The sequence below is a fragment of the Limulus polyphemus genome, unplaced genomic scaffold (assembly GCF_000517525.1).
Source record: "Limulus polyphemus unplaced genomic scaffold, Limulus_polyphemus-2.1.2 Scaffold1805, whole genome shotgun sequence".
Classification (NCBI taxonomy): Eukaryota; Metazoa; Arthropoda; class Merostomata; order Xiphosura; family Limulidae; genus Limulus; species Limulus polyphemus.
In genome coordinates this window covers 101,941-126,773 of record NW_013667415.1, presented here as the reverse complement: position 1 = coordinate 126,773, position 24,833 = coordinate 101,941, and the positions used below count along the sequence as shown (strand labels likewise).

The following is a 24,833-nucleotide window of genomic DNA, read 5'->3' as shown; positions in this document are numbered from 1 at the left end:
TATGGGTACGAGCGAGTGACTTAGATATACCATGAAGAGCTTATTCGTAACTAATACATAAACATACATCATACGTCAACACAGAAACATTTACTTAAATTCAACGAAGAACAACTTTTTTGACAAGTCTGTTATAAATGTGCACAATATCTTTTAAGACATAACTAAAAAACAAATATAAGAAGTAATATCAGATGTGTGCTTTGAGAAATAGTGTTAGGTTCTTACTTATAAACGTAGTATTGGTTCCTTACCTCGAGACGTTATGGTAGATCCCTACTTGTAAACATAGTGGTAGATCATTACCTCGAGACGTTGTGGTAGATCTCTACTTGTAAACATAGTGGTAGATCATTACCTGTAAACATAATGGTAGATCCTTACCTGTAAACATAATGGTAGATCCTTACTTGTAAACATAATGGTAGATATCCTTACCTGTAAACATAATGGTAGATCATTACTTGTAAACATAATGGTAGATCATTACCTGTAAACATAATGATAGATCCTTACTTGTAAACATAATGGTAGATCCTTACTTGTAAACATAATGGTAGATATCCTTACCTGTAAACATAATGGTAGATCCTTACTTGTAAACATAATGGTAGATATCCTTACCTGTAAACATAATGGTAGATCCTTACTTGTAAACATAAAGGTAGATCCTTACCTGTAAACATAATGGTAGATCCTTACTTATAAACATAATGGTAGATCCTTACCTGTAAACATAATGGTAGATGCTAACGTTTAAACATAATGGTCGGTCTTTACTTGTGAACGTAGTGTTTAACCATTACTTCTGAATCTAATTCAGTATATAGTGTTAAGTCATTCCTTATTGACATAATAGCAAATCCTTACATGTAGACATAATGGTGGATTCTTACTTTTAGAACTTAGTGTCAAGTCTTTACCTTAAACGCAGTATAAGGTCCTTGATTCGAGAAATTAAATCGTTATTTCTGGATGTAGTGTTAACTTTTTACTTTTAGAAGTACTACTAATCCTTAATTCCATAGTTAAATCTCTACTTCTTACTTCTAGACGATATGTTAGGTTATTTAAGTTGTAATGGCAGGATCTACTACATGAGTATTAAGTCTTTATTTTTAAACAAGATATCAGGTACTTACTTCTAAGCGACGTGTTATATCTTTATTTCTAGAGGTTCTTATTTTAAGATAAAGGTAAAGTTCTTACTTGTATATAAAGTGTTAAGTCATTACTTCTAGAAGTACTGTAAGATTTTTACTTTTAGATGTAGTGTCAGATCTTTACGTGAAAATATGGTGCCAGAATTTCGCTTCTTGGTGTAGCGATGGTTTTTTTGCTTCTAGATATATTTCTAGGGTCAGAGTTCGTTTCTAAGCTAAATTATTATTAAAAATATACGATGTTAAACATTTTCTATTTATTATATATACACCTGTGCACACACAACTTGCTGGCTTTACTATATAGTACCTAGCGTTTTGGCCCATTAAGTAAAGTCTTATGCCTTTACATATCTCAAGTTTATTTCATTTTGAAACTTATGATTGTACTTGTTCGACCTAAGCTTAGTCTATTTCTGTAATGGCTCTCGCTCTTTTATTATTTGTTAAAAGAACCGTTAACATTTGGATAAATTTAGAAGAAAAAATTGAAGTTGATGAAAACATACTTACCTACCTACATACACATGTGTCATTTTGCACTCAAAATACCGAACACTGACTATAAATATTTCCTGCTCTTGAAGAATTTTCAGTCGGTTTAATAGTTTCGTTATTTAATTTTGTTTTTGTAGGGCACTCTTCAGCTTGTTATCGTAAAGTTAAAGGCCATATGTAAAGAACGTACGTAAAGCTCGTGCTAAGACCCGTGAAGCATTAAGACTTAAGTATTGTTTATGAGATAGATTTTTCCATTTCCGTTCTTTTAAGTGCATCAATTCATTTATCTCTTCATTCAGCATTCTTACAAGTTAGTGAGAAGCGGAAAGCTAAGTGAATAATAAAAAAAAAAAAACATTTTAAAATATACAGCTCTTAATTACATATGTAAATTTTTTGTTTGAAAATGGAGTGGAATTACAAAGGAGTTCATAACATGATGTTATATTACTGAGTATGCCTACTTATATAATGGTATGTTGTAGGAAAATATTAGTATTCTAAAAATACCTTGAACTGTAAAACTGATATTGTTAAATTGTAGTGTGTGTGATTGATTGCTTAGTACATGCAGGTGTTTTTTGCTTTCGCAATTTAAATGAAATGCTAGACAGTAAGAGAAAAGTTGAGGACTTTTTTGTGTTTTGTGATATATATTTCTAATTAAGTTTAAGTCTAGCTATCAGAGTTTTGCCTGTTCTTATCATGTTCACTATCTCTTTTCTAGCCACACGTCGCGATCATGTGGTTTTGCCATCAATCACCCTATTCGAAGATGTCAGTGACATAGAGGTCGCTAGTGAAGAAGATGAATTCAGAACAGCGAGTGGGTGAGTATACGATAAAAAATATTGTGGTTTAAATAGTTTTCACTGGCAAAATATATTGCAATTTAATAGCTATAAATTAGCCGTACATTCTAGCGAAAGGTTGATGACATTCGTAAAAAAATGGTTCATTTCTATGTGAGGTCTTTAAAACAATCTTGCATGGTGTAACTTAATCAAACGTTATATTTAAGGTCTTTCAAATATTTACCACTAAAATCATATTTTACTGCTACTACATGTTGCTATCACGTAAAAAATATACGACATTTTTAGCAGCACTACAAATAAAGTTAATAACTGTTTCTAAATCAGAATATTGTGGAGATAATGAACTAATAAATGAAAAGGAAATCAGGCGGGTTCATTGAGGGGAATCGAACCCCTGATTTCAGTATTGTAAATCTGAAGACTTACCGCTGTAGAGGTAACTATTCGAGACATACGTATAGGTAATGCATGGCCAGGTGGTTTGGGCGCTCGACTCGCAATGTGAGGGTCGCGGGTTCGAATCCCCGTCACACCAAATATGCTCGCCCTTTCAGCCGTGGGGGCGTTATAATGTGACGGCCACTCCCACTATTCGTTGGTAAAAGAGTAGCCCAAGAGTTGTCGGTGGGTGGTGATGACTAGCTGCCTTCCCTCTAGTCTTACACTGCTAAATTAGGGACGGCTAGCGCAGATAGCCCTCGTGTAGCTTTGCGCGAAATTCAAAACAAACAAACAAACCCACCGGTGGAATAAATATGAAATATTAATTATAATGATATAAAGAGGTCTTCTATAAATGTTATCTGACCAATTTCTTGTGTTTTTTTTCACAGGTAACAACACAACAGGTATAATAGCATTCAACAACAGGCACTGAACATCATTATAGCAAGATTTACAACTTCAGTTATATTTATTTTAAACAGTTAATTATATTAAAATTTTAGTTAGAACTAATTCAAAATTAAACGATAAGTTTAGTAATTTATAGGATGGGTAAAGAAATTTCCTGGGTTCAGAAAAATTTATTGATTTTGTGTATAGGGTGAGTTTAAGGGCAGATAGGAACAAGTTCTTAAAACAGTTCACATTTTACATAAAAACTTACTCTGTGTAGTTCACTCACCTTTAGACAGAGTCACTCTTGAAGATTTTTTGACCAATAAGGGCGTGAATGGGCACAAATGTAACAAAAATGTTTTCATCCAGATATTTTCCCGCTTTTTCTTTGAGATATAAAACAAGTTTTGATGCAAAAAATCCATTAGGGGTGTGAGGGCTTTAAGGGTAAGAAATAAAAATTATTTGTCTGTATTTTAGCATTGTTGTGATATTTCTCGATCAATATATATATTACTTATTGTCCGAATACTTCACAAAACATCTCCCAACGGAAAACATTAGTACACCAAAGACTTGTTGATCCTAATGCAAAAGTCAAAACATAGTATTTTAGGGGTAACTATTCGAGACATACGTATAGGTAATACAAATACGAAGACTTAACATATTTGTTCTAAGCCTCGCCCACTTTCTACACATAGTAATACGATTTCGCACTTAACGCATTTTTTTTTTCTGTAGATGTTTATAGCCGATAGAAAGAGCTAATTTTAAACTATCACTTTCCATTGGTTTTAGTTACATATTTTAGTTAGTTATGTGTTATTTATGTTTTCAAAGCACGGTTTAATATTTTTTTGAAATATAACCCAAACTGGGCATCGGTTCATAAGGCTTAGTGTTGTATGCGAAAGCAACAGCATTTTGCTGAAGGGTAAAGTATGTTTGCCGACGAAATCGTACTACTGTTCGAGGACTCCCGTTGACGTGTGTCGTGATAAATAATAACGCTTAAGGACATAGATCAGTTTTGCTGATTTAATTTTGTAACTCCATTTTGAGGTTGCTGTAAATGTATGTAAATATATTCATAGTCATTAAAAGACATGCACTAGAAATTCAAGATGTGCAATCATTTTTATGGTCCTTTCAGGTTGTTATCTTGAAGTATATAACTAAATAGTTTAAAGATCTATTTTCGTTGCTGTTTTTCTAGTGCAAAGCTATACAATGGGCTATCTGTACACTGTTGACCTCGGGGAAGCTAACCCCGGATTTTAGCGTTTTAAGTTCCTAAAGTGACTGCTGACTAACAGGGGGAAAATCTGTTGTCGTCTCATCTACATGACAGTGACAAGTTGTGAAAACGTAATGTGGAAGTTCAGTCTGAAATGTTAAGGTGTTTTGTTTTCCTGTAATATTGGAAATTGCGAAACTCTTAGAAGTAATGTTGATTTATATCACTTTTATTTTACTAGAAAAATGTTCACTGGTGACTATTATGAATAACTTTTGAAAGAATAGAAACTTATTAATTCAGTTGACTATAAAACATGTTATTGAACAATAAAAAAACAACAACTTAAAACACAATCCAGAATAGATGTGTTAATAATAGTATATATCATCATACAATAATCTATTTACTAATGTTTAGCCTTGAAGATAGATAGAAGAGTTGGAGTTAAGATAAATTTATACTTATGATGTATACAATACACACACACACACACACACACACACATATATATATATATATAATATCATGGCAAAAGTATAATTTTGTAAGCGTTTATCAGTTGCCAAGTTATTCCAAAGATTAAATATGATGATTTCTTTATATTACATTAAACTTACTGTTTGTAGCTTACTCACCTTTAGACAGAGTCACTCTTGTAGATTTTTTGACCAATAAGGGCGTGAATGGGCACAAATGTAACAAAAATGTTACATTGAAGATTATCAAAAGTGACAGTTACTGAAATAAACAGTGTTCATTGATTGTAAATATTTATAGAAGGTATTGCTCCCTTCACAGATGGTAATTAATAAGAGGGATCCATATGTTGGAGATTAAAAATATCACATTAAACCAATTTAAATAATGAAAAGAATATTAACAAAAATTCGCCATTTACTTTTGTATATGGTGTTTTATTTAGACTACATTTGAGCTTTATATAAAACATTAGATGCAACTGATTGGCACAGACTTATCAAGATGTGCTTTTAATTATGTTAATAGTACTTCCAATGAAGTTGAAAATATTCACTGGACTAAAGTGAATTTGTTTACTAAATATATTTATTAATATTCCAAACTTTTACCAGATGGGTATTGTAAAGATTAGGAAGATTATCAAAAGTGACTTTTACTGAAATATACAGTGTTCATTGATTGTAAATATTTATAGAAGGTATTGCTCCCTTCACAGATGGTAATTAATATGAGGGATCCATATGTTGGAGATTAAAAATATCATAATTTTGTAAAAGATACTGCTGTGTCAAATTGTAAAAAATACGTCATGAACAGATAAATTTTCACCACCGCTGTTCTGATATCGTTTAATGACTGGTATAGAATTTCGTTAAGACCAACAGATTCATTTGGTTTTTAAAGTTTCTGGGCATCGTCAAACAAATGAGTTACTTCATTTTAACACGTGATGATTTTTCTAACTACACTCATGCATGTGTGTTCACACGATGACTAAAAAATTAATTACATCGAGGAGAAAGGTCAAAGATTGAGGCAAGGATTCCACATCAACCATATATGTGACTGCTGATAGCTGCCACAAAACGTATTCGATATAACTTGCAACAAATGATTGAAATTAGGATTTGTATCACGTTTTATTGACATTTTAATAATGAAACATCCCCTTTATACTCTCCCATACATTTATATAAGCTCAGGTCTCAATAATTCAGAATATCGTAACTTTCAGTCAGTCTTGTATTTACATCAACGTTATTCTCTTGTGCAATCTAACAATATTCATAGTTTCTGCTATTTCCTGCTAATATCTAAAATCATCCACGAAATTAATATACTTATAAGAAGTTAAGATGATCGTATCTACAGAATTCAATTGGACATGAAAACACAGAAACAAATCAGTTTAGGGTGTAACGTGAAATTGATATCTTATAATGACAAATGCAAATATAAAATGGATTAGAAAACGCTAAAATTGAAATTTCTTGTAACACGAGTATAAAAATAAGAGTCCTTTTATTACTGTTGTTAGCTTTTATTACTGTTGTTAGCTTTTTTACTGTTGTTAGCTTTTTTTACTGTTGTTAGCTTTCTTTACTGTTGTTAGCTTTTTTTGCTGTTGTTAGCTTTTTTGCTGTTGTTAGCTTTTTTACTGTTGTTAGCTTTTTTACTGTTGTTAGTTTTTTGCTGTTGTTAGTCTTTTTGCTGTTGTTAGTCTTTTTTACTGTTGTTAGTTTTTACTGTTGTTAGTCTTTTTTACTGTTGTTAGCTTTTTTGCTGTTGTTAGCTTTTTTACTGTTGTTAGCTTTTTTTACTGTTGTTAGCTTTTTTCTAAATAAGTAAATCCTTTAGATGCGTAATTCACCTAAAATTTGATTTGATTTTGTTTTAGCGCATAATTATATTCTCCACTGCTTTAAATTCGACTCTCTAGCAATACTACCTTTTATCTATGACAGCAGTAACTAACTGTTGTTGTTGTAACGTGGAATATCTCGGGGTAGAGTCAGGCTTCTGCTGTAATTAATTTTACACAGGTGATTTTTCAATTGTTTATTGTGGAAATGTTTTTTCTTAAGTGGAAAAAATAATATATTTTTTATTTTATTTCTTCTTTAAATAACTTAAATATTTAATGTAAATTCCATTTTAGTTCCTAGATTTTGAATTTCAGTAAAATGCTAAATTGGGGGCATAATGGGAAGGAAAACACAATGTTCTTTTTTTTTTACGTAAGTAAGCCAGTTATAATTAAACTCTAAATGTATTTTGGACTAAATAGGACCCACAAATTAGACCACACACGTAAGGAATGTTTCGAAGGATTTCACTTACATAATGCCCCCCCCCCCCAGTAGTACAGTGATATGTATGTCTGCGGACTTACAACATTAGAAACCGGGTTTCGATACTCGTCGTGGGCAGAGCACAACTAGCCCATTGTATAGCTTTGTGGTTAACTTCAAACAAACAATACATAATGGTTACTTCTGTACCTCCTCTATACGTCTACAAAATACGTTTACCTTTTGCACATATTCATTATTTCACAGAAAGTATACTTAGTCTTATATAGATTCCCAGATTTTGTAAACACTTGTCAATGGATAAACATGCCTATGTCATATTAGCTCATTTTTCTTCTTTACATTCGTTCTTGAATTTTCATTCACCATGGCGACTTTGGTTTAATTATACTAACACAGCAACTTCACCATGGTAGTTTTAGTTTATTTATACTAACACAATAACTTCACCATGGTGATTTGTGATTTTGGTTTATTTGTACTAATACAGCAACCTCACCATGGTGGTTTTGGTTTATTTATACTAATACAGAAACTTCATCAGGTGACTTTGATTTAATTATACTGATACAGCAACCTCACCATGGTGGTATGAGGTTATTTATACTAATACAGCAACATCACCATGGTGGTGTGAGGTTATCTATGCTAATACAGCAACCTCACTATGGTGATTTGAGGTTATTTATACTGATACAGCAACCTCACCATGGTGGTATGAGGTTATTTATACTAATACAGTAACCTTACTATATTGGTTTGAGGTTATTTATACTGATACAGCAACCTCACCATGGTGGTATGAGGTTATTTATACTAATACAGTAACATCACCATGGCGATTAGAGGTTATTTATACTGACACAGCAACTCCACCATGGTCGTTTGAGGTTATTTATACTAATACAGCAGCATCACCTTTTAATCTTCCAAAACAAAAGTTTATCTCTATAAATAACCCATGAAAATGGAAATGGAACAGAAATAGTAAATTTACCCATAAAATCTACAGTTATATAGATGTGCTTTAATGGTGATACCCTTGGGGAAGTTGAATCTTAAACTGAAAAGCATTATTTTTGGCCTAGATTGTACATGTTTTACAGCGTATTACAGCTGAGAGTCTCTTACCGGCTTAACACTCTTTAGTCAGAATTTGTGCACTCAATTTGAAAACCATAAGATAGAATAACGGAGAGAGCAAAGTTGACAAACATTCTTTTTTTTTCAGGGTATTTCAAGCAGTGTAAACATGGTAGAGTTTGACTTTAATGGACTACGCCTGCCTGTTTTCAGAGTGGTTCAACGTTTCGTCTTCTATAGTAATGCCTTTTTTAGTTGAAGAAGGTTTTAGTGTAAAAGCTGAAATGTCGCACTGCTCTAGAAGCAGACAGCAACAATTCAACAAAGCCAAACTCTGCCATTTATTTGTTAAACTTGGTATTGACGTCAACCTTAGATAGTATAAATTGCGTTCATTCTTGATACTTTCTACCATTATACCAAAAGTCCCCCACTGAGGAAACGGAAAGCTTACTGACTGACAAAGCTAAACAACGCTGACAACGTTTTTAGCATTACAAACTTTTAAACTTACCACCCCTGGACCAGTGGGGACTACATAGTACTAAATACATTTTTCGACAACTGAGCATTAATTATTAAATTCTACAATTAAAAACATTGTTGGTGAGATCATGTGATCCAGTTATTGGACTGTTTAGTTAATGGTAATAGAAATGCCAGTTTGAGTCACAGTTATGTTTTTTGCTTTGTCAGTCAGCTTGCTACAAAGACAGGATTTCGCTTTCTCTAAACGCCCGTGAGTGGATTTAATTTCTGAAATTAAAAATCCCAATATTCGCGGGCGAATGCAACATATTGTCGCCATGCAATCTCAACATGGTCAATTTTGACACCAGAAAAAATGTGAAAACACAGAAAAATCGAAAACTTCCAATGTCACTACTTGGAACCTGCAAGAAAGTTTCTTTGTAGCAAATTTCATATAAGTTGGTTGACATACACACGAATAGTTCAAGATTTGTTTGTTTGTTTGTTTTTAATTATGCACAGAGCTACACAAGGGCTATCTGTGCTCTGCCCGCCACGGGTATCGAAACCTGGTTTCTAGCGTTGTAAGTCCGCAGACATACCGCTGTCACTGGGGGGCGAATAGTTCAAGAAAACCATAAATTGTACTTTCTTCGTTGAAAAATTGAGCAAAAGACAAAAAAATCAAATTGTCTATATCTTTGTTTGAACCTGCAAAAAGTAAAATTGGTACAAACAAGGCCAATTAATTGATAAAAAAAACCCAAAATTATGGGTTTATTTAACCTTTTTACCCCTCTCTAAGATGAACAAAAATGGGCTTATCCTACATTTTTGTATGTATATGTATGGGATCTGTAAAAAGGTATCTTTATATCAAATCCCATGTAAATTGATCGAAATACGGCGGAATAACTGTCAAAAAAATCCTAAAATTATGCTTTTTGTGGCATCTTGACCCCTATAATTACTAAAAATGGGCATGTCCACTATTTTTGTTTGTATATGTGTGGGGTCTGTAGAAAAGCATCTTTGTTCCAAATGCTATGTAAGTTGGGTAAAATATGGCCGAGTAATTGACCAAAGCCCCAAAATCATGTTTTTCTGTGAGCTCTAATCGCCCTAAAAGTCTCAAAATAGGTAAATCCAAGGTTATTTTATGTAAATGTGTTGGGCGTATGGAAATTAATATTTCTGCCAGTTTTCATCTCGATTGCTGGAAATTTGACCGCACACGAACCAAAAATATACATTTTTGAGTTGTTTGATTCTTTGACCTCATAAAATCCTTAAAAGGGCCTAAATATTGAATCAAAATTCAAGTCAAATCCGCCGAGAAATGTAGGAATAGTGGTCGATTGAAAATTGTTTGAAAAAAAAAGAGAGAAAGAAGAAGAAGAAACAATATAAAAACATTATGTCTCTCTGCAGAAACATAAATATCTGCGATAGTTTATATATTAATATAAAAACATTGTCTCTCTCTGCAGAAACATAAATATCTGCGATAGTTTATATATTAATATAAAAACATTATGTCTCTCTCTGCAGGAACATAAATATCTGCGATAGTTTATATATTAATATAAAAACATTATGTCTCTCTGCAGAAACATGAATATCTGCGATAGTTTATATATTAATATAAAAACATTATGTCTCTCTGCAGAAACATAAATATCTGCGATAGTTTATATATTAATATAAAAACATTATGTCTCTCTGCAGAAACATAAATATCTGCGATAGTTTATATATTAATATAAAAACATTGTCTCTCTGCAGAAACATAAATGTCTGCGATAGTTTATATATGAATATAATTATTCGGTCGTTTATATGGTCTCCCCAGTGACTCAGCGGTATCTCTGAAGGCTTATACGCTAAAATAATGGGTTTCGATACTTGTGGTAGACACAGCACAGATAGATCATTGTGTAGTTTTGAACTTTACAACAAAGCAAACCAACGATTGTTTATAAATTAATATCATTATTTAAAAATGTCAAACAAGTACTACTCTGTTCTTGTTCTTTTGTAAGTAAAAACTTATCATTAGTTCTCTCGCGGCGAAGGTACAAAGAAAGTAATATATATATCTCTTTTGAACCGAGTTCTTGCTTGAATAAAGACTTTTCATGCACGATTAAAACTACGGCTGAGGAATTGAAAATATACTTTCTCTTTATTTCCTATTTCGCTTTTCGTGGTGAGATATGATTTGTTTTAGAGATTAATGGAGAGTTCTCTTATCTCTATTATTTTAATAATGTGGCCAAGGAGTTTAAATATTTAGATTCGCAAGAGAAAATGAGCTAAATGCTCCTTCGAAACTCTCTAGTCCTTACTTGAGAATGTAGAAAGATTCGAGGAAAATATGGGCAAATAATCACACCCTAACAAACAAAAATCATAAGTCAGGGTCACGCCCACCTTTTCACTCACTCCCCCCCTCTCACATTGAAGCCAGTTTTGATTGATATTATCACAAGTGACGTTATAGAATACTTAAGTTAATTGTGATTATTAGATGTAAATGGAAAAAGCAACTTTTAATTTGAATTCTTAGAGAACGTTATATTCTAAGTATTTTACACATGAATTGCTCTAGGTTTTAGTATGTCCGCATTCTTTTACTGAACATAGTAAGGGTGAAAAATAATGATACTAAAAAACAAAAGATATCTTACTGTCAGTTTTGTTTGTTATTACATTTCACTGTTTGTAGTTGGAAACCGTAAGTCGTTATAGTTCCTGCAGAAGAAAAAGGCAAAGTAAAAGTTAAAGAGTAATTATGCTAATATTTTGTAACAAAAAAGTGTGGTTCTAATTACAAGAGAACCAACTGCATTCCTCATAGCAAGGGCGAGAAACAATTAGGTTTATTTTACAGCTAGCTGGTGAAACCAATTAATATTTTTCTTTAACTTTAATATTGTTTATTTAGGAAAACAAACATTATCAATGAACCAATACAATCTAAACTTGGTGATTGATCCTCTAAACTTGTGCGTGAGTGTTTGTGTATTTGTTATTATTTCATCAAACTAATCCTAAAACTAAAACATCCCATTAAATATACCATATATAACTCTCATTAAGTTATTTTTGATATTGGATTTCAAAATTCATCAAAGTTAACTCGGCGGTTTGTTTGTCCATTAACTGTTTTCATTACACTTCTCAGTCGCTACGATTATGACACCTTTTTTTTATTTACAGGTTTGAAACAGATTATACAACTCCCCTTCCACATCTGATGAACGAACTAGTGACAAATGGTCTGTTGTTTTTGGTATTTTAAAAACATTTCTCATTATGTTCAATTATTTTATGATTATTGGTGGTTTTTAGATGACATTATTGAACGGTAACTCTCCTAGTTGAATTGTTCTTTTAAAGAGACTTTTTAAAGTATAAAAGGCACGATAGCTTAAAATTTTGGAAAATGCATGGTAAAAACAACAACCATTCCAAACTGGTTATTTTATTCGACTTTTTAATTTGTTAAAAACCACAAACGCAGCAAAGGCATGATTTTGTCCGCTATTAAAATATATGACGTATAAATGTTGGGCTCTGACATACTTAGTTGAAACCTTAATTAAATTATTTCCTGTGGAAATAAGATATAAAAAGTATGTTAAAATACTATCTATATTTGCAAGGGATTTCGCTTATTATCATTCTTTAAAAACTGATATTTTCCCAGTGCTAATCATGCTCTAATGTTACCAAATATTTATCATTAACATCATATGTGCTGATGAAATTGTTGACAGTTAGTTCCGTCCACTATAGTTATCATTATATCACCGACGGAAGGAAAAAAGTAATTTTAAATACAGACCACCAGGGGTCGCTCGCAAAAGTCTTCGTCATTACACACGTGTTTTTGAATCAGTTAATTGTCTTGAATTCAATAAGAAATACCTTTTACTCTCGAAAAAGGACAGAGGATTAACAGTCATTGTGTATTTAAACCAAGCCTAATTTCTAAAAGTATCTCTGTTGTTTTTAATTTGTTTGGGACTTTATAATAAAATTTTTCAAAAGAGAAGCAATTATTAATTGAATAATATTAATTTATTCGTACTATTTTTGTGATCGTACCCTTTTAACTTGCATTAAAACTATGCTGAAATTTTAAAGTGAAAGTAAGCTCTTGTGTTTTGGTAAGTAGTTATATTTTTTGGTAAAACATGTTTCATTGCGTGATGTAAATATATTCATTATGTTTTTTCAGTAAAGATTGAAATTCGCTTTATATACTTATTAGTAAATGAACCGATTATAACCACAGAACTGTTTCCCAAGACATATGTAAAGAAGAAACTCAACCTTTCGAAAGTCATTTAAATCTAATATATTTTTAATATATAGAAGGATAGATTATCTTAAGGTCTGCTACATTTTAATCTGTATCATATTGTTAGCTGAACTATCACTGTGCTTCACGATGAGCATATTTTTGTGAATAATGTGATAAACGGAAAAACAGATATTCATGGATGATTTTGAGTTGTGAAGACGAAACTATTTTCAAAATGGAAGCTTGTGATAACTATATTTACCGCCTCCTCCCACAAATATATATATATACATCTTTCTTGATTTTGTAGGCACGAAAGAGCGATTTTTACGCGTGGAACGACCTCTGGTAAACATGACCAGATTCCCTGGTCAAAAAACGAAATTACTTTGTGCTTTCAGTGGATATCCAACGCCGGTTGTTCGTTGGTACAAGAACGAGGCACCACTACAAGAAGAACGAGGAAGAGTTGATATAAGGATCAAAGATAACGGCAAAGGTCACGTAAGCTCCAGAGTACGTCTCCACTATCTGGACACATTAGATACAGCTTTCTATAAGTGTGAAGCAAGTAATGATTTCAAGACTGTAGAGACAACAGGAATATTAAAGGTTAATGGTGGTAAGTAATATTTGTTAATTGTTAGGGTCTGAACGCCTTTTACAAGCTGGCGAAACATGATTATAATTCATTAGTGTTAACATAATTAATTATAATCATGTTTCGTTTGTTTGGAAAAGGCATTCACACCCTAACAGTTTTTATTGTTGTAACAAATGGCTTATTTAGATTGTGTTCCGAACACTACTGTGTTTGTTGTGTCCCAGCCGACCTGTTGAGCTCTTGATTGAGCGAAACGCATCATAAGCAATAGATTTGGCGACAATAGTGTGGTTTTAATACTATCATTACACACTTTTCCAATTCATGAAAATCCCTAAGGAACTAAATGAAGCATGTAGTGGTAAAAGATATATAATAAGCCTTCGATAAGTAATACTGATGTATGTTTTTATAGTAGAAAATGAGTTATAAGGTTTTGTTCCATGTTTCACAAATATAAAGAAAAAATCGCATAAAACGATAGTACAATCATAGTAGTTATAAACTTTGAGCAATCTTTTGACAACAGATATGTGCTGAAGTTGGTCTTCCACGCCGTTCATTCCAGTCATCTCGGACATAGCCCACAAAAAACAGTTACATGTTTGTTTGTTTTTCCCTTACCTTGCTTGTATATAGATATACAACTTGTAGCCTAACTTAATCCGTGAAGCTAGTCAACGAACTCCGTAAGACATCGTCTTGTTCAACTAATTACTTGTTTGTTTTTTTAACCAGGAAACATTCGAACGCCAAACAGCATGCCCGAATATCCGCCAGTTTTAGTGCCTCACTTTCCAGCACTAGGTGGAAGGTAGGTGGCTTTTTCCTTTTTTTTTTCTCTAAGTCTTAATATAAATATTTTAAAGGATAACTTATTGTATAGTATTTGCTAATTGTTCTTCATAAAGTTACAAATGTTTATTGGCTGAAGGTTTAGTTCCAGTCAAATGAATATTGTAGTTTAAAACAAGTTTTTAGCAAAAAAACAACAAAAAACAGCTGGAATGAGTTGATGCAAGAGATTGGAACCATTCAGAGATAGCGTGGCCTAGCAGAAGCAACGAATTTAGTGGTTAGGTGTAGTGACTGTTAGTTGATTGATCAAGTATGACATAAATATAAATTGATGAAAAATTACACTTCACCAACCTAATCCAGTTCACACCGTAACCGTTGTTGTCAAACGGGTTATTAACATAAGTAGTCTTTCAACCACTAACAGGTATCTGCCGTATCCTAACCGGCCTGAAGAGCCCTGGTGTATTGGGCGAAAGACATCATTGACACTGGATATAGCAGATATAACGTGGTTGACATATTCTTATACACTGTTCTTCACTTTAACTTAAAAGTTTTTATGAATTATTCTTCATTGATTTGGTATTCTACATGTTATGTAGCCAGGCATGTAAGTTATGAAGTTCGTCTCGCAATCTGAGGGTTGTAGGGTCGAAACCAGCGTCAAACATACTCATACTTTCAGTAGGAACGTTATAATGTGACCGTCAATCCTACTCTTCGTTGTAAATGAGTATTCAAGAATTAGCTATTGGTGCTGCCGGCCGTTACCTTCCCCGTGGTCGACAGTTCGAAACTTAGGACAGCCTAAGTCCTAAGTTATATAGATATAACTTTTCCATAAAGCTAGAAAAACAACATGGTATGCTGATAAGGTTTGGTGCAATTATTACTTTTTCATCAAATCACAGCCAGTTTATAATCAGCAGGGCAGCGTGTGGGTCAATGGTTAGTGTACAGGACTGTTGATTCGAAGTTGCGTGGTTCGCTTTCATTATTGTCAGAAAGAAAAAAACGACTCCGCATTTTGGGCTGCAGGTGCGTTATAAAAGTGATGGTCAAATCCCTCTATTCGACTAGAGTAGCCCACGAGTTGGCGGTGGGCAGTGTTGACCAGTTGCCTTCTCTCTATTCTATCACTTCCAGATCAGCTACAGTTAACGCAGATAGCTCTCGAGTAGCTTTGCTCAAAATTTAGCAAACGATCACAACCAGGAGAAAAAAAACATGAAAGTTCTTAACGAATTTGATTTATTATCTTCGCGTTTATATTGAAAGAAAATACAACACTAATATTGAATTTAATATCTGAAGAGAGTGTGAAGCAATATTTGATGATTTTTTAACTTACAATAATCAGGTCGTCTTATATTATAGAACAGACACATAAAACTACAATGGAGTAGGAACGGTAGAATGTATTCCAGTTTGAAAGGTACGTACTAAAGTAAGATCTACACAAACCTAGTGTGAAAAATACCTGTTAAAGTAAGATATACACAACCTTAATATGTTAGGTACCTGTTGAAGTAAGATCTACACAGAACTAGTGTGAAAGGTACCTGCTGAAGTAAGCTCTACACAATCTTAATGTGAAAGTTATCTCTTGAAGTAAGATCTACACAGCCCTAATGTGCAAGGTACCTGCTGAAGTAAGATCTACACAGCACTAATGCGAAATATATCTGTTGAAGTAAGATCTACACAACCCTAATGCGTTAGGTACTTGTTGAAGTAAGATCTACACAGCACTGGTGTGAAAGGTACTTGCTGAAGTAAGATATACACAACCCTAATGTGATAGGTACTTGTTGAAGTAAGATATACACAACCCTAATGTGATAGGTACTTGTTGAAGTAAGATATACACAACCCTAATGTGATAGGTACCTGTTAAAGTAAGATATACACAGCACTAGTGTGAAAGGTACCTGCTGAAGTAAGATCTACACAGCCCTAACGTGCAAGGTACCTGTTGAAGTAAGATCTACACAGCACTATTGTGAAAGATACCTGTTGAAATAAGATCTACACAATAGTAGGATACAATCCTTCTCATCTAACCTCTATTTGCAATCCTAACACGTAAAACTAGAATTTAAAAACAAACAAAATAAGGGATTTTGGCGCTTAACCCCACAATATCCTACATCTAAACAATAAAAGATATTTGCTCCTAATGAAACAGATTGTAAGTACTAACTAGTAAACGTAATAAAAATTATAAATCAGGTTGTTGAAGAAATATCACCGAAACAATAAGCAAAACTTATCACCTGAAGTTAAAATTCCTACTCCATGATTGTCTTATGGGTGTGTGGAGAACACAGTGACAACAATGAAGTGGTAAAACAAACCACACGGAACTTAATCTCATAATCCAACACTATATATCATTTATAATGGAATTCATCTTCTTTATTTTGTAACATTCTCTTCTGATGTATTCTAAGTTTTGTCAGACTTAGAAACATCAAAATTAGAGATGAACGCAAGTGTGTCTCTTGAACACAGTAAATATAGCCTCCGTAGAATTAAATGTATGACTTGATTTCGTCAATTCAAGATTTTTTGAACAAGCTATAACGCCCGTACGTTTCAAACAAGCTTCATCCATTTTATGGAAGAAAGAGAGGTGTCAAGATAATATATTTTTTTTTATTGACGTATAGTAGCTGGAATGCGGTAACAAGATAAGGATTACTTGATGTCGTGCAGCAAGTGACTGATTACCTGTCATCACGAGGACTGATGTATTGCGAAATATCATAATAGCCATAAATGACTTTGAGATACTGCTTCTTTGTTTAAGATCTGAAGAGCAAACTGAACAGTGATTTTATTTTACTATGACAGAAAATTCCATGAAACGTAAAAATAAAAGAATTCGTTCTACTTTGTAGGAAAAAAAAAATCGTACTGATCTCAACCATCTTTCAGTTTGTTTGTTTTTGTTAGGGTTAAGCCCAACTATCCACCTGTTATTAATGTTTTGTGATGTATAATCTAAATGTAATCCAAACATTTCATCTGCTACTGCACGTTCACAAAAAAAATAAACAACAATAGCGTGGCTAATACTATAAGTTTAGTGTAGTGCTTGATTTGAAATGTTTGTGTAAACCATCTTATCTCTTGGCTAAGTAATCTTTCTTCAAACCTGGAAGAAAATGTTGTTGTTGTCTTTTAGTGCAAAGGTACTCAATTGGCTTTCTACAGTCTGTCCAACTCGGGGAATCGAACTCCGGAGTTTAGCGTTGTAAGTTTATAAAGTTACGGCTGATTCCCTGGGGACAAGATAAATGAAAGTGAAAAATGTTCTAAATTTTTTTTATATCGGCTGATATTAGTCACTTATTAAACTCCTCTGTTAGCGGTCTTTGTGGGCCACCTTTGTATATAATATTTTCAACCATCGAAACGGGAAAGAATGCTTTAAATTATTGTTGTTATTTTTTGTAATATTTGTAAGTCTATGTTATCACCAACTTCCACTGATCTTAAATATAACCATTGAATATTTATCTCCAACAAATTATTTAGACAAACGTGAAGTTAAGTACAAATGTCAGTACTGACGTCTATTAGTTAATGTTAATTGGAACACATGTATGCTTGCATATGGCTGTGTTGTGTTACATCTTATAACTAAACATAGATTACAATGTTTAACATTATTTCTCTAATTGTACTCAGAGCTGTTATTAAAATAAGTTTTAATTACTTTGGAACAGAACAAATGTTATAATAACGAACCGTGTTACTTGATGTATATTTCTTCCTACGCTATACATTCTAAAATATTGAACTTGGAATCCCAGCTTGCTATCTCTTTCAGATTTTGTTAATTAAACAAATAAGGTAACTATCTCTCTGTTTTTTTTATTATGGCATGAAATAGGTTTTGTTTTTGTTTTCATCACACTTGATTAATATAAACACCGAATTCTTTTATCATGTTTGATAAAAAGAATTCGATTCACTGATTTAACAATAGAACAAACGAAGCAGGATAAGATACTTTACCTAAAACTATATAATCTCCTCTTAGTGTGATTGTAAGTTTTTGTTCTTTTTTTAGATCAATACGTATCTTATGGCCATCGAACATGAGAGTTCTTTAGACAACTTGACCGAACATGTAAACTTGCCCCCATTAAATCAGATATCAGTTTTTACAGTCCGAAGTATTCGATTCGTGACAGTGTCTCTTGGAGCCCTCATATCCCCTCTTAGGTGCAAGAACCATAGGAACGGGGAACTTTCTGAAAGCTGAACTCGATAGATGTTTTCTAATATAATACTAAAAGGCATTTTCTCTCAGCTTGTTAGCATTTAAACACGCACTCACACTTGATCGTTATTCCACGAATTATCTCGCAAATATTTTCCCTTGTGGGGTATAAAAAATAACCTCTTGAATCCCCGCCTGTTAAAAACCTAGTTGAACGCTTTACACGTTGAAAAGACTCTAATAATGTTTTTTTTTGCTATAATATCAGTTTCTTAATTTTAACAGGTAATGGTCTTCGTAAAGTGAGTTATGCAGAGCATCAATAAAAAGGTTTCTGAAAAGCAATTTAAGTAGAAATATGTGTATAAAGATGTGACAGATAATAAAGAAATGCGTTTCTTGATATCGGATTACTTAAAGTTTACACTGAAACACCAAATCAGTATATCTAGCCATTACTTTTGGTAAAAATATTATTCATTTCAAGTAATAAAAACATGTTGTTGTTGTTTTTTACACGAGCGAACGGGGATTGATGATTGTGAAGATTTTTCAGAATTTTTGCGTTTTCTGTGAAAGTTTTTTGTTATATACTTTCCTGGTATATATCAAAAAATTAAAGTTTTTTTTTGCAGAATTATAAGTTTGAAAATACAGAGATGCAACATAAATATGACGAGCGCCATATTTAGTTACCAGTTTATTTGTACATGGCGTTTTGCAATAAGCATGTTCCTACTTCGGTAACAGACTGAAAACCATGAAAATAAGACAATAAATTATTTTCAGTTAAATGTTTTTTATCGGCTATTGTATTTCCTTGTTTGTATATCTCTTTATTTCAAACTGTAACCTTCATGTGGCAGATCTTAACATCTTGTTTGTACGTGTTTGTTTGTTTTGAATTTCATGCAAAGCTACACGAAGGCTATCTGCGCTAGCCGTCCATAATTCAGCAGTGTAAGACTAGAGGGAAGGCAAATAGTTATCACCATTCACATCCAACTTTTTCACCAACGAATTCACCGCACATTATAACACCCCCACGGTGGAAAGGGCGAGTATATTTGGTGGGACGGGGATTCAAACCTGCGACCCGCAGATTACGAGTCGAGCGCCTTAACCACCTGGCCTTTTTTTTAGTTTAGATTTATAATTGTATAGTTTTACTATTTATAGGCAAGTTCATTATCGTCTGTTGTTTTTCTTCATGTCTTTTGCTGAAAATGGAATATTCTGCAATGTGAAAACAAATCTATAATTAAATATATTGGTCGTCATAGCTGCAGTTCTTCATTTTTTTATTACATTAAGAAAATCATACTTGTATTATTAGTTTATGGTGATGTGGTACTAATAACCGGGAAATATTTATAAATATTCTCTCATAGGAAAAAAGAAAAAGAAGGGATTATATTTTCTTATAGAACAGTGCATGACTTAGCTTGTCTCAAATTCTAAAGATATCTTGTAGTATTTACCAAAACAACGCATGACAGCCAAGCTTATTCTAAAGTGTCAGTGTAACTTCTGTAGATATCATAGATGGACAGACAGAGAGAGAGAAAACAGAGAAGTTTTAATTACATTCGAGTTCACATTCCATGCTATATGCAGTGTAGTAAGCAAAAATACCAGTCAGATCAGTGTAGCGAGTGACAAGTTCGTGGTCACGAGCTTTTTCACGTGATTAAAATGTCAGATTCGATTTATAAAAACTTTTTGAACACAATGACAGCTCAGACGTCACCTTTGGGCCTTCTTAAGGTCATTAACTTCATTCACCCTTTTCAGTATTTTTGTATTAAAACATTTAAGTAGGTCACGAGTAGTATTAACTTCTGATCAAGGCAAGCTCCTACCTACACAGATCAGATCAGAACGAAAAATGTACCTAGTAGTGAGCAGAAATTAGTAAATTCAGTGTTCAAACTGTAATGGTTACTTTAATGGTTAAAATGGTTTGTTTTATCAGTTAGATATCCATCCTCGCTGTTAACGACATTAGTTAGCTTCAGGACATGCAGTAGAAGACCGATAGGATTTTATTCAACAGAAGAATCATTATAACGTCATGGTATTATGAACAGAAGTAATACCATTTTTTATCAACTTATACTAAAATACGTTATGCGAAAGTTATAACGAGTGTAAAGTATTCGCATATGTAATATCAAATACGAAGCCTATAGGGCTGCGGCTTATGCTTGAATAACAATGGCTATCAATAAATATCTAGAGACAGGGAAGCTTATTTCACTTGGCTTTTTCAGTTTAAATAAAATACAGAGGACTATAGAGCACTTATTGTTTTAGGACCGGGACTGACCTAGTGGTTAGCCTGTCCTGGCGAGCGACATATCAAATACTTCGGAGTTCGAGACAGGATGCTGTATAACAAGTTCTGTATTTTCAGATTTGGGCGAGTTTAAAAATGGCAGTGAGTTCCGTTATTTGTTTCAATGAACAGAACAAATACTTTGTGGCGACGGTTGTTTGCCTTCTCTCTGATCTGAGATTCTAAATTAGGGACGGATATACTTGTATCATAGGGGTTTCTGACGTGTGCGTAAGAAACCGCGCAGATTCAAAGTTTCAGTTTTCTTTTCTTTATTTTACAATATAGTAAATCAAATAAGATAGCGAAAACATTTTGTTGCTTGTTTAAAGAAAATCAAAGCCTGAAAATTGTAATGCTATTTCTAAAATGAAATTTAATAACATACTGATACAATTGCATGAACATAAAAAAATTGCAAATATTTTAGTTTACTATAATTATAAACTGCTTTTGAATACTAAACAACGTTAGAGATTGTTGTTAGCAGTTTTATTATGCCACCTAGTGGTTTTATGAAGGCTTTATTATTGTAATTTTTAAATAAATGGTATGACTACGTATCGGAGCATATTAAACGTTACCTTAAAGATTTCAAATGCTACAACCTCCAGCTTCAATTTGTTGGTTATTTAGGACATAAACTGTGAGATTTGCATGCTACACTAGTCGTATTTTTAGCTTGGTATTTTGAGCATATGGAGAAACAAACCGTTAAATGTAGAAACAAAATTACTTAACAGAAAAATTCACACAAAGAAAGCAACATTCCCTCAATTATTATAAGTTCCAAGCCTGAAATTGCTTCCCTTAGGCAACCAATGTATGTGTAAAACAACATTAAGATATCCGTTATTTTCTTTGATATGTTACATAAAACCTATGTTGAGGAAGTCAAATTGATACTTAGAACATCGTTGACATTGAGCTTAATTTATGCTTTTATTTAATGCTGATTACACTGCATATCTACTTAATAATTTCACGTGATCTTGATCTTTTAACATTGATATTTTCCATTCCAAGTAATACAGATGTAATAATTAAATACTTGTTTATGGTATACATTTTTAGGTCTACAAATATATTCAAATTTTTCTATAAAAGGTTTTCAGCTTGAATAGATTACAAAAACCATATTTAATTGATAAGAAAAAAAGTAATAAAAACCAATATTTCACTCCTACAGGTGGACGAAACTTGACAAATGGAAAATATTTGATTTTTTAATAACATATAGATATATTTGTGTGTTATTTCCGTCACTGTGAGCAATTTTGTAGCAATGCAGAGCAATAAGTTATAACCAACGTACAACGTAAATGAGTTATTCGTAAACACATGTTCCAAACCAAATAAAAAAAATCGTGATAACATCTGTCACTTAGGGTCTAGAAAAATTAGGAAACGACATCCGGTGCAAAAAAAAAACAAGCCAAAAACGTATAACATATCTATGTAAATCACATAAGTTAATTAACTTGTGTAGCTCTCATATGACGAATAACATATGTCAAATTTAGCCGATTTGACCAAAACAGTCTTTTTCGATTAAATATTGTAAGCATTTCAAACTTTGAAGTTATATTCATGGTTCAACAATTATATAATTTCACATATTGTCTAAAGATTCCTCCTCTTTGCCAATTTCTATTGTTACAAAGAAGCTGTTGTCATAACAACCAAATCTTTTTTTCAATGTAATACTTTTAACTACATTTCTAACCGTTTTTTTTAGTAGACGAGATAAAACTTCTGAGTATTAAAACAGCAAACTGTTTTATTGAAGGCACTGAACTATATAATCCAAGTTAGTCACATACAAACTATGTTTTTTTACTGTGTGTAGACTCTCGCTTTACCTCTATGAAAGATATATTTAAAGAAACACCTAGTTCGTTAATTACTAGTCAACGGTCTATCTGTCACACAGACGTCTTGAGACTAGTGGAATTTAGATGGTGAGTTCCATTCCTTTAGTTCTCTTGGAAACGTTGTCATGCCCCGGATGTCGGCAGGAATGGTATCTGGGGTCTTAGAGAGAAGAGTAATAAGTTTACGATAAAAAAATAAAGTATGCAAAAATATAAAACGAAATATACATACATTATAAAAAAGAACGCGAGACGAAGAGAGTGAGAAAAAATCAAAGTTAACAACTTACGATATATAATACACAAAGATGAGTAAGGAATTTTGGAGAAAAGAAAAGTTAGAATTTGGCACAGGTGGAAAATAATGGAACTAAACCGGGAGGAAGAAAGAGGGAAGAAACAAGATATTGTTAGCAGTAGATTGAGAAAAGACGGCAATAAATACGAAATGAAGTTAGAAATAAAGTATTAGAAAGAAAGACAATTACTTCAAAACAAGCAACCGAAATTTAATAGCAAGGAAAATGAGATAAGCGATATGAGGAGTTCAGAGTGCGAGGGGGATTATGTGAGTAAATAAAACGTCACTAGATTAAAAAAAAAGAACTTAGACTAACTTGTGTAAACTTTAGAAAGTTTTTTCATGCAGCAAATTTTCAAAGGAAAACTTTTTTTTTCAAGTAACCTCCTCAGTGATGGTGAAACATTTTCGATTTTTTGTGACCAAAATTAGTGCAAACTGGTAAATGTTTCCTGCTTTGTTAATAGATAAATGATAAATTTTGGACTTGAAGTTGAAACATCCGTGCATTTTGGAAGGAAATTTTAATATGAGAATATTAAATTCTATCTAGTTATTTAATAATTTTACAGTTCACTCTTTTTTTTTGTTAAGTCCGACAAATTTTTCACAATAGACATTGCCGGCTTTTTTTTTTTTAACTTTAAGATACAAAAGTTTTTGTTTTGTATAATCCTTATTCTCTTTTGACAACATTGGTTTATGTTTAAGTAATCTATTAAGATAAATTTTATTTGACGAGAACTGATTGACTCTAGCATCCTGTTTGATTAATGGCATATTAGGAAATTACATTTTATGGGCATCAAAATATTTCTCCAGGATCTAATATATGTACTTCCGGTATAACTGTGGCAGCGCCATCTGTCATCATTATATCCGAAGCAGTGGTACTTGCGGGCTGGAGTTATACGCCTTATTGTCAAAAGGGTTGGGCACTAGAACAAGAGAAATGATATATAAGGATTTAGCTGGATTTTACATATATTTCTTTATTGTTGTTGGACAGCATCTTTTCTGTGTTTTTGATCGAAACTTTCTATGTCTGTCATTATGCCTGTGAGAGCGTGATGGAACGTGCTGCAGACATGTTTGACTACGTAAGTTAAACTAAGGTAACAGATGAAGCTTATTTGTCACCATGTAGAGATAAGGGCAGGGGAGGAACACGTTCATGTTCCACTGCCTAACTAAAGTACCATTTGAAAACTTAAAAGTATCAACGCGGAAAGATATAAATGATTTAATTTAGCTGCTGCGTGATGCGGATAAAACTGCGCTATCCTGTCAACTTCTGACCCTTATCCCCCTCTCTTATTCTGTACATAATTTTCATGCCTTTTTTGTTTATTCCTGTCACAAGATTCAAAGTGCCGCCGCTCGAAACTGACGACTACTTGGAAATTAGCTCATCCAGAGTTCATATAATAAAAAACATGTTTGGAGGAACACAACTCA

General features: G+C 32.8%; 1 protein-coding gene across 1 annotated transcript in view; it reads left to right on the top strand.

The window, feature by feature from the left end:
• The window catches only part of LOC106464996 (inactive tyrosine-protein kinase transmembrane receptor ROR1-like), a 160,846-nt gene that overhangs the window by 79,736 nt on the left and 56,277 nt on the right, over positions 1 to 24,833 (top strand). The window contains exons 2-5 of the mRNA XM_013925185.2: positions 2,392 to 2,494; positions 12,134 to 12,192; positions 13,534 to 13,845; positions 14,566 to 14,641. Coding sequence (XP_013780639.2) covers positions 2,392 to 2,494; positions 12,134 to 12,192; positions 13,534 to 13,845; positions 14,566 to 14,641 — 550 coding nt within the window. The remainder of the gene's footprint in view (positions 1 to 2,391; positions 2,495 to 12,133; positions 12,193 to 13,533; positions 13,846 to 14,565; positions 14,642 to 24,833) is intronic.